The sequence below is a fragment of the Centroberyx affinis genome, unplaced genomic scaffold (genome assembly GCF_046629955.1).
Source record: "Centroberyx affinis isolate AG114_WGS23_722 - 3 ecotype Tasmania unplaced genomic scaffold, CSIRO-AGI_Caff_v1 ptg006402l_1, whole genome shotgun sequence".
NCBI classification, from domain to species: Eukaryota; Metazoa; Chordata; class Actinopteri; order Beryciformes; family Berycidae; genus Centroberyx; species Centroberyx affinis.
This window is the reverse complement of record NW_027283250.1, coordinates 1-14,472: the sequence shown is the minus strand read 5'-3', so window position 1 is coordinate 14,472 and position 14,472 is coordinate 1. Positions and strand designations below refer to the sequence as shown.

The window sequence follows — 14,472 nt, the reverse complement described above, 5'->3', positions numbered from 1 at the left end:
TAATATCTCCAGAAACTTTTCTGATAAACGCTCTCACACTTTTTTGACATTTTACAATCATTTATTTTGAAAGATTGGCTTGTTCAAAGGGACACCTATTACAATTGAAAGACAGTGTAAGCTGGTAATTACAGTAAATAAGGAAAAGTATAAGATTTCTGCAGGACATCATTGGTGACCTCATGTTTTTGGATGTAGAGGATGTAATCAATATCATTAACGACCCTTTTTAGTAGACAATCACACTTTATTTTTGTTGGATGAAAGAAAGGAAGTGTGAGAACTTGAGTGGCACTAATGTAATATATTAGAATGAACTACAGTAGCACCAGTTGTATGTACTGTTAATGTGAACTGCAATGGCACCGAAGCCATTTGTGCTGGATGGTGAGTCTTTTTCTGACCAAGCGCACCAAATTCTAAAAGGTACTTTGAAATTTTAAATTTGGTGCGCTACTTTTCTTGGCCATCTACTTGTACTCTGTGAAAAGTTTCCACACTTCTTGTGCTTCTGCTACCCTAAGAATTAGCATTGTTAGCATTCCTGTTTGAAACAAATAGGTACCACTAGCTGCAAGACAACAAACCATCTTGTGATTGCTGCTGGTACCTATTGGTTTCAATGCAGCGCACTAACATTGCTAACAAGGTGTTAGGGTAGCTTAAGGACTAATGTAGAAACTCTATAATTGCATTGTGAAGAAAGTTAAAGATGTCATTGTGAACTACAGGGCCACCAAAGATGACTGTATAACAGCTGTGTTGGTGCCTGAGACAAGCTGCTGCTCTTACAGAGCTTCCAAATCTTTAAAGGATAATACCGGTGTGTTTGTTAGGTTTGTGCCAATCATCTGGGTTGCCTCCCTCTTTCACAGTATTCCTGCTGGTGTGTGCTCACAGTTAGCATAGTTTGAGATATCAGGGTTCGTCAGAAACAAGCCATTTGTTGTCATTCATCTTTGTTCAGTATGAAAAACAACTTCCACAGACTTGAACTGCCCGAGCTAGACAATCCTTGACAGTAAACATGAAGCCTTAATTTGTTTTTGTCAAAGTTTCTGTTTTATAGTTATTTAATTTCATAATTCAGTGTTTTCATACCAGTACATGTATTAGTTAACGCTCTGCTTACTATACCAATCACCTGAAATAATCCCTCAAAACATGTCACCTTACAAACTTTTTTGTCACATCCATGTCTTTTTATTTCTGGCATCTTAGCCGGAACAGCAGTTAATTTCAAACTAGGTTTGACACAGTGAAGTTTGTATTTTTAAAAACGAGAAAAATTGAGTAAATGTTCATTAATTTATTCATTTTCCATACCGATTATAAATATTCAGCATGGCAGGGCAAGTAAATGTTAAAATATGTAATTCCATATGGCATGCACTGCTAAATGATTGGGGGAAAAGTGAACTAGGCATAGATTGTAATTGGTTGTAACTCTAAATGACACCAGTATTCTCCTTTAAAGCCCACAGTTGACAAATACTGTATGTCCAAGCATGTCTCTCCTCAGCCCCTCCCTCCCTCTCTCATCCCTCCATCCATCACCCCAACCCTCTACCTCAGACTCTGTCAAACTGAATCCCCACCTCACAAAATGAATAGTCTGTTTTTATTGGCCTGCTTCCCACAGTGAGAAAATTACATTACTCATTTTGGGTTTGAAAAAGCTAAGAGCCTTTGTTTAATACGATAAAACTGTCTGTGCATTTTAAATCGGTACATGCTGGAGGGAAACTGAGGAAGGGGCCGAGGTTCAGAGTGGGCATGCTGTCTAAGGGATAATGATGGGTAATAATGTGCTGCTATGTTTGGAATTTATTCAGAAGCCAGTATTATGTAAAGTTATGAATGTTATGTTCCTCTTCTTATGTGAAAAGTTCTTTTAACCATATATTGTGTTATTTTAACAATATCAGTCTTCTTTGAATCTTCTGTTGTTCTTCCTCTGTTCTGTTGTTCTTTTGTTCATTAACTATTGTATATATTAGTTTTCTCTAGCTTTATATCATTTCTTAACAAAAGACTAGCTACAGTAAGGTCTGTTTCTGTGATGAGCAGTGAAGTGGTTGAGCTGCTCATGTTTAGAGGTGATGATACTGGGGGTACATGGTTTTATTGGGATTACAAAATGGGATGTATGGAACCAAAGTACATAGTAAAAAAGCCCAACAAAAAGGCTTTTTGTTGCTGCCCAGTCAAATGGTCTCAAAGTGTCCATGTACCGCGGCCTGTAGATAGATAAAGAAATCACTGCATGTTATTCTTTCATACAGCCAGCCAGAGAATTGTATCTATTGCCATAGAAAAAGAAAGCACTTAACTACACATGCACATTACATTAGTCAAATGCACATGCTAGAATGTATGTCTATGCAACAGCAATAAGCCAGCTAATATGAAACGTATCTTAATGCACTAGGAAAAAGAAATCCACAACCACGCTTTAGAATGCAACGCCTAATGCCTCGGCTTGATCATCATGAGTCAGCGCTTTGCCTTGTAGAAATGACAGCATTAGCTGCCATGCTTGTCTCATTGCCTTATGTATGTACAGTATGCTTTGCTGTGTGTATATCCATAGGATAATCATCATGGCTTGTGTTTCTAATATGATTCAATTTTGTACTTAATATGTTTTTGACTTTTTAATTGGTCACATTTACGGTTATAAGATGTGTGGGTAGTCACTGTACAGTATTTCAAGGTTTTGTGCTGAAGTTTTACATGTTTTTGTTTAAAGAAAATATGGTTTGAAATTCATTGACAGACTGGAATTTGTTTGCTGATTGAGTGTAACATCATTTAGTCACTGGACTGCCTCATTTTGACGACATGCAACACCTCATCTCTACAAGGATTTCCACAGAGCAACTATGGTTGGTGATGGTGATTCAATAACCGTGCTATTGTTGTGACAAAATAAACACATTAGTCATGATCACAATGCTAGTGCTGTGTTTTATTTTAATGACAACCCTTATTCATCTGTCAAGAGTGACATCAAGATACTAATAAGACCTTCAGGCAGAGCTATTTAGAAATGCAGAATAAACATGATCATCGCGTTACATATGCTATGGCAGTATAATTAATACATTATGAATTGAGTATAGTCACAGTCCTATATGTATAGTGTTGTAATTACTACAGTCATGTAATGGCAGCGCTAATATACTGTCATATTGCGCTTAACATACTGATCAAATTATCTCAGTACTAGTATATAATATGCTTGTGTCTGGATAAGACTATGTTCTTGGTCAGGTTTCTGGGTTTAAATAAGGACATGCTCTTACTCGCCATGTTTGGTTAAATAATGATTAAAACTGGTGTTCCTACAGTACTTTTCCTAACGAATCATTGTGGAAGTCAGATGACAGACTAGGAGGAAGAGAAAGTCGCCAGCTAAGACAGTCAGCATCTTCTGTGGTCAGTCATCCCTAGCACAATGCCTGACTTTTATGCCTCAGTACCTTATACTGTCTTTCATGAAGCAATTTGAAACAAATCATTAAAAACAAGAGAGTGAAGAACATCAAATTCACTGGAAAACTCCTGATAACCTGATAACTACATCAACATCTGTCTTATCGCACCAGACTATCAAGATAATCATTCAATTTGATTGTGCGGCTTTATGTCAGAATGATGGCAAATGATTGTCTTGATTTTTCCAATTTAAATAAAATGTTTAAAAAATTTTTTTTTTCACAAAATGTGTTAATTTCAATATACTTCTCCTAGAAACAAAATTATGCTTACACCTCATTAAGAGACAAACAAAAGAAAAATAGAAAAATAACAATGTGACCCTTTGAGCTTAGCCTCTCTCAGCAGTAGACCTAAAGGTGTTTGAGAAATGTTATGGCCAAGAAACAAATATAAAGAACATTAGAATGACATTAATGAATTTTTTTTTTATTGTATCTCTGTTTGTTTGTGTGTTTTTAATTGTACCTGTCTACCTCATATATTACCTTTTATGCCTATTTTCTTTTATTGCTGCTTTTGGATTTTACTGTATGTAAAGCACTTTGTAAACATTGTTTTTAGAAAAGTGCTATACAAATAAAGTAATTATTATTATCATTATTATTATTAGTATTATTATTAGGAAATGATCCATAACTACCTAGACACAAGATGGACATTAGAGAGTCAAAGTGTGCAGATTTCTTACAGGTGATGATGTCAGTGAGGGTAACAGATGAGTGAATCACATAACAAAGGGGTGACAAACCCCAAAGAGCAGGGTGAAATTCAGCCCCACCTAGCGCTCAGTCTGCAGCTGGCTGACTGTCCCACATTATGCTCCCACTGCACCAAACTCCCTCATTGTGTTTTTGCCAGCCTAATTGTGACAGTAGATGACTATTTTGTTGCCCCAAATCATTTCACTGGCTTAGCTGTAGGAATACATTATACAACATACACACCGCAAGACTGTGACAAATCAGAAGGTTTGAAGAATCGCAGAAGTTGCCGGTTTTGAATCACATGAGCGAAGCGCATGTGACCAGCTCACGTGGTTCCAGTGGATAAAGTGCGGGGGGAGAGGGGCTGTTTCAATCATTTACATTCTCATCAGGCGTTACAGAGGCGGAAGGATCAATCAAGTTCCCACCAACACCCGACCATCAAGGTACAGGTAACACGAGCGGCGCTTTGTTCCTAGAACCATTAAAGCGGGGCTCGTCATTCAGCTCCACGTATGTACAATTTGTTTACATGGTGCTGGCAGGTTAAATCTGTTCCGTGTTGCATAAACAAATTGTGTAAAATACTTTATGCTCAAATGCTGTGTAGAGCTGACCTCGGACAGTTTATTGAAGAGACATTTAAGTGTTTGTTGCAGCAGTTCCGCGGTGTTATGGCCTAGGTGGTGTTTGTTGTTTTGACCGTCTGCCCCACTTGTGCTCAGCGGGCAGAGGTGGTAAACCTTTAGCAGTGGGTTTTAGTATTGGTGTCTAACCTCTCCAGACACTAACGACCCGTGTGAGTTGTAATTTTTAAATCCCAGGACGGACAGAAACTAGCCTATCAAAGTGGGACAATTAAGTCCGGTTTTATTTCATATTTGTAAAATGAGACAGTCTACCCCGTTACATGGGACAGGCAGTAGACTTATTTTCATAGAAAAGAAAACCAAAACTTAAAACCTGAAGTTAAATGAATCTTGAACATAAAACTGTTCAACAGCCCAGTATGATGACTAACAAGAAAATGGAAAGCGAAACTGTAATTGGATCTTGAACAGTAAATTATATCTCTTATTTTGTTGGCTGTTGGTGTTTGGCGTTGAACTTATCAGTGATACAGCAGAGTGCCAGAGGAGAAGGGAAAGTAGGGGAGTGGTGAGGAGAAGTGTATTAGTCATATTGTCACATTATCATTTCCTTTCCTGTCAATAAGCCGTCAGAATGGGACAAGGGGAAGGAGGAAAGTGTTTTTCCAACTCAGCGGGGACACAGAACAAACCAACCAGTTTTACAGTTTAGTATTGTAGAATTAAGAGATGTGAGCATGTGATGATCTTCAGATGTTGAATGAAAAGGTTTAGGCCAGATGGAAGATGCAGGAGAAGACAGTATCAGGCATCATTCAGGACTGAAGATGCAACACAACAGTGTGGAGAAACACTACTTACAGACTTGTCCAGTCCTTTGCTGATTCTTCCAGGCAAGACTCAAGGTGTTGTTAATCATCGAGTCTGTGATGATGGACTCTTCACACAATATTCTTTGGTGCAGTTTGTTAGACTTGAAGAATCAAAATGTATCAAAAAATGTTAGCATGACATGAGAGGGAGCTTTAAATGAATGAATGTCTTTCACTGCTTTGCCCCACCTACAGTATTTTGAAAATCTGGTGCTGAGGTCTGATCAAAAACTTTGCTTGAAGCCTGTTTCTCATTTACAGATGGATCTGAGCTAATCAATATTGTACAATATTGCACCTTTTCCTATTTAGAATAGATGTAGCTTTGAATCATCGTAAAACTGTGACTATCATGGAGTATGGATCACTTTCACACATTTAGGCAAAAGATGAAGCTGAAAACGATGTTCAAGGCAACTTTAGGCCATACAAACCTCTTCTGGCCTTAAAAATCGCAGCTTTTATCCCAACTCCACTCGACCCAACACTATGAGGCTTATCATGGGTAGATAGTCAGTGGTTCTGCTGGAAAATGAGTTTGGCGAGAAGCGGTTTTCATTTCCTTTCTCTATGGCTTTGGGCCTGCCATAGAGAGGAAATGACAGCCTCTTCACCTTTTGTCTTTATCTCAAATCTCCCACAGTGAACGTCACATGCTGTAGTCAGACTGTCAGCAAGATGCTGAATGCAGCCACAGGTTTGGAAATGACAAGTCTCAGATTCCACTAGCTGTTGACATTGCTGTTATGTGAAAACATAACTCCAATTTTGGTGATTTTATTTTTTTTTACTTCGATTGATACATGGTCCTCCATGGGTTGAGAAAATCCTCTGACCTCTTAGGCTTTCGAAACCCTTTAAAAATTCATTGAATATAGTGTCAAAAATGCATTGTCATCCAGCTAAAAACAAGGCTGCTTTTCTTAGTTCCTGAAAAGTTGACATTTTGGAGATACAAGGTTTTCATGTGACAGCAACATGTGTTTAACATCATGATCCTGCAGTATGACTCGGCAGTTTAAGTTTGGCCTATGTGAGTCTAACTCTGACACAGTGGAAACTCTATTGGAAATAACTAATATATGATATGATACTGGTATTCCTTTTAACTAGGTAGGGGAGGCTGAGGGTCCACTTCCCAAAATCAAGTCAAATTTGCAGCTAAAAGGCTGTTTTGTGCAAGAAGAGGATGAATCACTTCTCTAAAAAGAAAAAAAATCGTTGGTGGCTCTCAAACTTCTCTTAAAACCACAGTTATATTTTTCATTGATTTTTCTTTTCTGATTAAAACTGATTTTGCAGATTTGTTGTAGAATTTACCTGGTTTTTATGCTATTTTTTTCCAGCATACCTTATTTTACATGCAGTTGAATTTTCGCAACAGCAGTAGGTTTACAGTACAGACAGTAGGATATCCATTTCTCCACAGAAGCTGCAAGACCTATTGAAGGATTAGATTTTGAACCTGGGTGAGTGGGAGGATGTCAAGTGGGACTTCATGTCATTTTATTAGGGCACAGGTGTTGTTCTCTCAGGGGGAATTTTCCATTCTTACTTCCTTGTGTGTGCATGTGTGTACTTGTTCCTGTTGATCTTCATTCTGTTGAATCATGTGAGATCTTCATTCTGTTGAATCATGTGATATCACACCAGTTTCTTTCACTGGAATTCATATTCTGTCTATTCTCTCTCGACTGTAGCTCGACTGTAAATCAGGAGTTTCCAACAGAGCGTCATGGCGGGCAGAGAGTCTGCAGGTTTTCATTCCAGACAAACACTGCAACAGCTCATTCCACTGATTAGCACACCTTCAACCAGAGAGGAGGAACTAATCAGTGAAGTCACCTGCTGTAGTCTCACACTTTGGCCCTCTGTGGCGCACGGTTGAATACTCCTGCTCTAGGTGTTTTTCATGCGAGTCTCTACAAATTTTTTGTGCAATAGAAACTGGACATGACCAAACAGGTGTGTTGCCTTTTCGAGTGTCTCGCCAAACCAGATATTTTCCCCCAGAGCCATCTGTGTAAAAGTTACGCCATTGTAATCATTGAGAGCCAGTTGAGTCCAGATAAAATAATGTTGGCAAGGGAGTGATGCAGTTCCAGCTAATAAGCAGTTTTGGTGAATACTGCTGAAACAAAATGTGGTGAAATAACAATTGAATCACTGCTTGCTTAAATAATCTCAATCCTCAGTGGCATAATTTTTCTGACACAAGGCTTTGTTCTCCTCTCCTGCTACTCAACCTTAAGTGTAACGGCCAACAATGTCATGTATTGTCCCTTATCACGGGTGGAAGCCTGTCAGTTTATCCTATTGAGCCCTGTAGTTGTTTTCAGAGGAGTTTATAGTGTCTGCTCTGCTATTGATTTGTAAGGCCTGGCTGGATTTAGAAGATCCTTTTTTATTCTGAGCACACGCCATCCTGCCATTTAGGCTATAATATGATCTCAGTATCTCTAATGGGCCAGGTCACTCTTGACTTTGCCTCGCTCTGGAATTGATTGGTTATGTCCGGTCTCAGATCACAGTAGTGCATTTCACCTGTGGTAAAGTGGTCTGCACACCGTTTGAGGGGGAGCTTTTTAAAATATACCATTTGGTGGATGCTTTTATATGCATTTGTAGTGTGGATGGCACTTTATCCAAAGAGTTTGGGAGTATTATGAGTACGTATTTTTATTAGAAGTGCCTTTAGTGGGAACTGAACCCCAAACCTATATCCATTGATTTTTAGTGAGGAATGCTAATGGTGTCTCATAGAAGCAGACCAAGCAGTGACCAAAATGTACTGTGTGTTTTGTACTGCTGTCCTTGATGATTGTTTGTATGTAGTGGTTAGGTTTAAGGACTTAGTTGTCAGTGGACTGTGTATTTGTACCTGTGCACCTGGATAACTGCTGACACTGAGCCTCTTACATTCTGTTGTTTAACTCCTGGAAAGGTCTCTTGACTAGCATGGCTGGAGATAAGATTGTCTGCTGGACCTCTCTGTACACGGTGTATAAGGTTCTCTACTTGTAACTGCAGCCAGGCAGATAGCGTGAAGCTAGTTCTTTCCCCTGCCAAATGTCAAGAGTCTTTGGCGTGTTAAGTGGGGATAAGCTGTTTTTCTCAGGCTTGCGTTTATTTTAAATATACATAAGTCTCTCTTTACTGTTGACCTTTTGTCATCAATGGAGTTTTCATAAAACTGCCCATACCCCCTGCTTACTGTAACACCTCTCCCTTATTTCATTCTTACATTTCAATAGAACAGTGTTGTTCCCATTGAAATATAGGCTAATAATTATATGCACTTGTCTCCACAGTTGGGTATGTTTTTATTTTTTTATTCTTCATCCTTGTGAGGACATTGTTATCCAAACAGTCCATAGTTGAGCGAAAATCAAGCGTTTTTGTCTTAAATTTGAATACGCCCTATGTTTGTTAGCATTTATTTTAGGTGTTTAGTGGTAAGGCTTAGCAATTTTAATTTAAGTTAATGCAATTGAATTACCATACCTCACAGGTATAACGTATGTGATGTGAATACCCAATAAATCTCTTCATTCCTCTTTCCTTTTCATTCTGTATCTCTCAGGCAAAATGTGGCGTGCAGCCTTCCTGTTATTAGCTGCCAGCTTGTCAGTCAGCCTGGCCAGACCCCGCCTCCAACCACTGTCCAATGAGATGGTCAACTACATCAATAAGGTCAACACTACCTGGAAGGTGAGCCGTGTTTGTTTTTTTTTCTCAATTATCCTTGCTTCTCTCTGCATTTGGACTCTTTTGCTTCAAAATTTGAAGGAGAAAAAAATGCACACTGTGGATTTCTGAGTCTGGGTCTGAAACTCGACACCTAATGATCAGTTGGCCTTTTCCTGTCAAATCTACTTCAAAATGCGTTATTAGACAAATTTCTCCAACACCAGTATACTGAAATGCCAGAACATTATAGCTATATACTGTACTTGCATGTTTGAGTGAGCAACTATCCAGGAAGTAGTAAGGTAAAAAGCTTCCTGTGATGGTAAAATTATTCATGAAAACAAGCAAGAAAGCAGTTACAGGATGCTGGCTCTTAACAAAACCTGTCATTATGTTCCAGTGGATTGTCGTCGTAAATAGAATACACTGTATGAAACGTATGAGTTTCTTTAAGACTGCAAAGGAGAAGGGTGAGAAGTTTTGGGACAAATAGGTGATGTACTAGACCAGGAGTGAGACTGACCGCGTAAAATCTGCCAAAACATCGAAAAACTGAAATATACTGGTGACTGGTGATGAACCAACTAAACCTGTAAGATTAATGTAAATGAGCAATCTCATGTCTGTTATTTATGAAGAATTTGGGGGGGCAAAAATAAAGGGGGGTGGGGTGCGGGGGGAGCGATAATAAAATTAAACTATCACAGAAAATGGAAACTTAAGTGACACTCCAAGCAGATCAGTGCTTGGGCTTCTATATAATGTTTTTTTGACCCAGTCTTGTCACCTGGACCCCTCAAAGCTGTACATTAACGCAAAGCACTACATTAGTTTAGCTATACAAGGAGTTTTGTCTGTCTAAGTCTCCCTCCTCTGTTGCAGGCCGGCCACAACTTCCATAATGTCGACTACAGTTATGTCCAGAGACTCTGTGGTACGATGCTCAAAGGACCGAAGCTGCCCATCATGTGAGTATCACATCATATACATAGATTCTGGGTGGGTGGGTGTGAAGTTTGTTTGTATAAAGTGCATGGGTGTGAACACAGCTGAGATTAATTTTAGCTCCAGCTTCTGCATACAGACCAGAGTGAAAGCAACTTTTTTTTTTCTGCTCTGTTGTACATCCCTCAATCATGCATGCACTTTAATTTGTGTTGGTGGTGGTAGTTGCTGCTACTACTTACTGTCCTGTAGCTGGAAGGTCCCAAGTTGGATTCTCACAACAGTCAATGATCAAGACCCTGTTCCCCTACCTGCTCCCTCATTTTGAGTCACACAGATAAGGGCATCAGCTATATGCCTAATTTGTACTAGCACACAGTAGAGGTAGTCATAGTATAAACCCAAAGATATTTGACTCTGTATATTGTTGTGTTTTCCTCTGCAGGGTCCAGTACGCTGGAGACATGAAGCTGCCTAAGAACTTTGACTCCAGAGAGCAGTGGCCCAACTGCCCCACCCTGAAGGAGATCAGAGACCAGGGATCCTGTGGATCCTGCTGGGTAAGGGAACACACACTGTTTAAATGGTGGCAACATGTTTATTTTTTACATTTTATGTTGGATCAGATTGTTTGTATGGAATATAGTTTTTTTTTATTTATATTGATTGTGAATAGATGAGAGAAATCCTCTATCTGTTATTGTGCTTAGCACACACTACAATTTGGCATTCGCATTTATCCAACATAAGTAGGTGTCTCTGATCTCCGAAGTCAGGTTACCAGTATTCTACAGGTTCCTACAGGTCATGGATAGCCTTGAAAGTACTTTATTACAAATTAAAATATACACTTGAATTGATCAACATGCCTCAGCTCTCTGGACTGCTCTCTGGACTTCTCTCTGTCCAAGCATCAACACTTCACGGCCTGGAGAAAACATGTGGTGGATATTTGTATTGATATAGCAGCAGTGTTCAGTTTTAAAATTAATGATTTAACCAGGATTTCCTGACTTGACAGTGAGTAAAAACATGAGGCCTCTACTTTTGACCAATGTCATGCCGTACCTCAAAACCATGCCAGTTTTTAGCCCTTGAATTTCACCAAACAAGACCTTGAAATTCATTGAATGAATTTGATGTTCATGTGACTGGTTGTAACTTACTTTCTCCAGTGATCATTAGAAGACCACTGCCAGACCATGTTCCTAGTTTGATGGGTTTATCTTTCCTTTCTCGTGTGTGTGTGTATGTATTGGTGGTTCTGCCCACAGGCGTTTGGCGCTGCAGAAGCCATCTCAGACCGTGTGTGTATCCATAGCAACGCCAAGGTCAGCGTGGAGATTTCCTCAGAGGACCTGCTGACCTGCTGCCGCAGCTGTGGCATGGGGTGAGAGGCAGCTGTGTGTCACAGCTTTTACCGCCTTCTGGTGTTCAAATGTCCCCAGTAGAAAACAACACTGACCTATCTGGACTCTGGGTCCAGATAGGTGGTTAGACTGGTTGAAACTAGAGTCAACATTGGGTATTTGGTGGGAGGAGAGAATGAATCACACCAATACAATGTCCTCGTTTTTTTTTTTTTTTAAAGGTGCAATGGTGGCTACCCCTCAGCTGCCTGGGAATTCTGGACCAGTGAGGGATTGGTGTCTGGAGGTCTCTATAACTCCCACATTGGTGAGTTATAGTTAGTTGTGTGTGTTTGGTCTCTGACTCCTGCATTGATGTGTGTGTGTGTGTCTTCTACAACTCCAGTGGCATCTTTGTGTGTACAGGTTGCCGGCCCTACACCATCGCCCCCTGTGAGCACCATGTGAACGGTACCAGGCCTCCCTGCACCGGGGAGGGGGGAGACACACCCGAGTGCACCAGCGAGTGTGAGGCTGGATACACACCTGCCTACAAACAGGACAAACACTTTGGTAAGAAAGGCAGCAGCAATAGTTTTGATCTTCTTACATAAATGAGCAAAAGGAAAGCCATATTCTTAATGTGTATATACACAGCCTTACTGTGATCTGGTGAGCACAACAGTAGAGGTGGGTGCACAGTATTTGAAGCACAGCCTTTTCTTTGCATATTGCTGTTGTCATGTGAAAACATCAGAACTCCAATTTTATAGTAATTTTATTTCTGAATTTTATGTTTTAACTTGAGTTGAAGGATTACATGGTCTTCTACAGGTTGACAAAATTGACTGACCACTCAGACTTATAAAACCCTTTCAAAACCCATTGGATAAACTCAAAGATGCATGGTGATCAGTCTGACAACAAGGCTCTTTTTCTTGGCTCCTGAAAAGTTGACATTTGGGAGATGGAAGGTTTTCACCTGACAGCAGCAATATGTATCCCACCATGCATGGTTTGCTTTATGACTACACACACATACAGGTAGACAAACACAGGCCCACACACTGTATTTAACATTCCTGAAAGAACATTTTCATATTCTTTGCATCTGTTTCCTCCCCACTGAACATTTATTTGCACATTTAGGCATACATACAGTCAGATATTCATCAGTTATTTCTCTATATACAGCCTCCCTTGAATACCTTTTTTAATAAATGCAGCTGCATACGGCTACTGACCGGCATACACAGTGTTGGATAAATCTGACAGAAAATACTTTTCTTGCCTGTGCATCCAGTCCTATCATAGCCCCATTGATCACTATATGCATGCATGTGCCACAAACGGTATTTTATGTCCCTCAAAGACAAAGCCAACCATGCCATGATACAGTCAGTATAACTGTGTGTATACACACACACATGTATAGTACAGAATCCTAACCCAAAGTGCTGTGTTGTAGGTAAGAAGTCTTACAGCGTACCATCAGAAACGGAGCAGATTCAGAGTGAGATCTATAAGAACGGCCCAGTAGAGGGAGCCTTCACTGTCTACGAAGACTTCCTGCTTTACAAGACTGGTGAGAACACACACACACACACACTTACAAACTGGAGAAATTTTTTATATATATATATATATATATATATATACTTTGTTACACACACGCACACGCACATACATATACAACCCCAACTCAGAAAAAGTTGGGACGGTATGGAAAATGCAAATAAAAAAAGAAAGCAGTGATTTCTAAATGTACTTTGACTTGTATTTCATTGCAGACAGTATGAACACAAGATATTTCATGTTTTGTCTGGTCAACTTCATTTCATTTGTAAATATACATCCATTCCTGCCATTCAGGCCTGCAACACATTCCAAAAAAAGTTGGGGACGGGGGCAATTTAGGGCTAGTAATGAGGTAAAATAATTAAATAATGATGTGATTTGAAACGGGTGATGTCAACAGGTGATTGTAATCATGATTTGGTACAAAAGCAGCATCCAGGAAAGGCCTAGTCCTTTAGGAGCAAAGATGGGCCGAGGATCGCCAGTTTGCCAACAAATGCGTGAGAAAATTATTGAAATGTTTAAAAACAATGTTCCTCAAAGAAAGATAGGAAGGGATTTGGATATTTCACCCTCTACGGTGCATAACATAATTAAAAGATTCAAGGAATCTGGAGGAATTTCAGTGCGTAAAGGGCAAGGGCGCAAGCCCAAGCTGAATAACTGTGCTCTCCGATCCCTCAGACAGCACTGCATCAAGAACCGTCATTCATCTATAAGCGATATAACCACATGGGCTCAGGATAACTTTGGCAAACCTTTGTCAAGCACTACAATACGTAGTTGCATCCACAAATGCCAGTTAAAACTTTACTGTGCCAAAAGGAAGCCTTATGTTAACCGTGTCCAGAAGCGCCGTCGACTTCTCTGGGCTCAGAGGCATCTGGGATGGACCATCACACAGTGGAAATGTGTATTGTGGTCAGACGAATCAGTATTTCAGGTCTTTTTTGGAAGAAATGGACGCCGTGTGCTCTGGACCAAAGAAGAAAAGGACCATCCAGACTGTTACCGGCAACAAGTCCAAAAGCCAGGGTCTGTCATGGTATGGGGTTGTGTCAGTGCCCTTGGCAAAGGTAACTTACACTTCTGTGATGGCACCATTAATGCCGAAAAGTACATTGAGTACTTTTTGGATTTTGGAGCAACATATGCTGCCTTCAAGACAACATCTTTTCCAGGGACGCCCATGCATATTTCAACAAGACAATGCAAAACCACTTTCTGCACACATTAGAGG

General features: G+C 39.8%; 1 protein-coding gene across 1 annotated transcript; it reads left to right on the top strand.

The window, feature by feature from the left end:
* Positions 1-4,585: 4,585 nt before the first annotated feature.
* LOC139638484 (cathepsin B-like) lies at positions 4,586-13,247 on the top strand (the record flags this gene model as incomplete). The annotated part of the gene is made up of 8 exons (XM_071512627.1): positions 4,586-4,721; positions 9,254-9,381; positions 10,243-10,328; positions 10,751-10,865; positions 11,580-11,695; positions 11,897-11,982; positions 12,081-12,227; positions 13,123-13,247. Coding segments are annotated over exons 2-8 (798 nt in total), but the record flags the coding sequence as incomplete, so codon positions are not given.
* Positions 13,248-14,472: the final 1,225 nt, after the last annotated feature.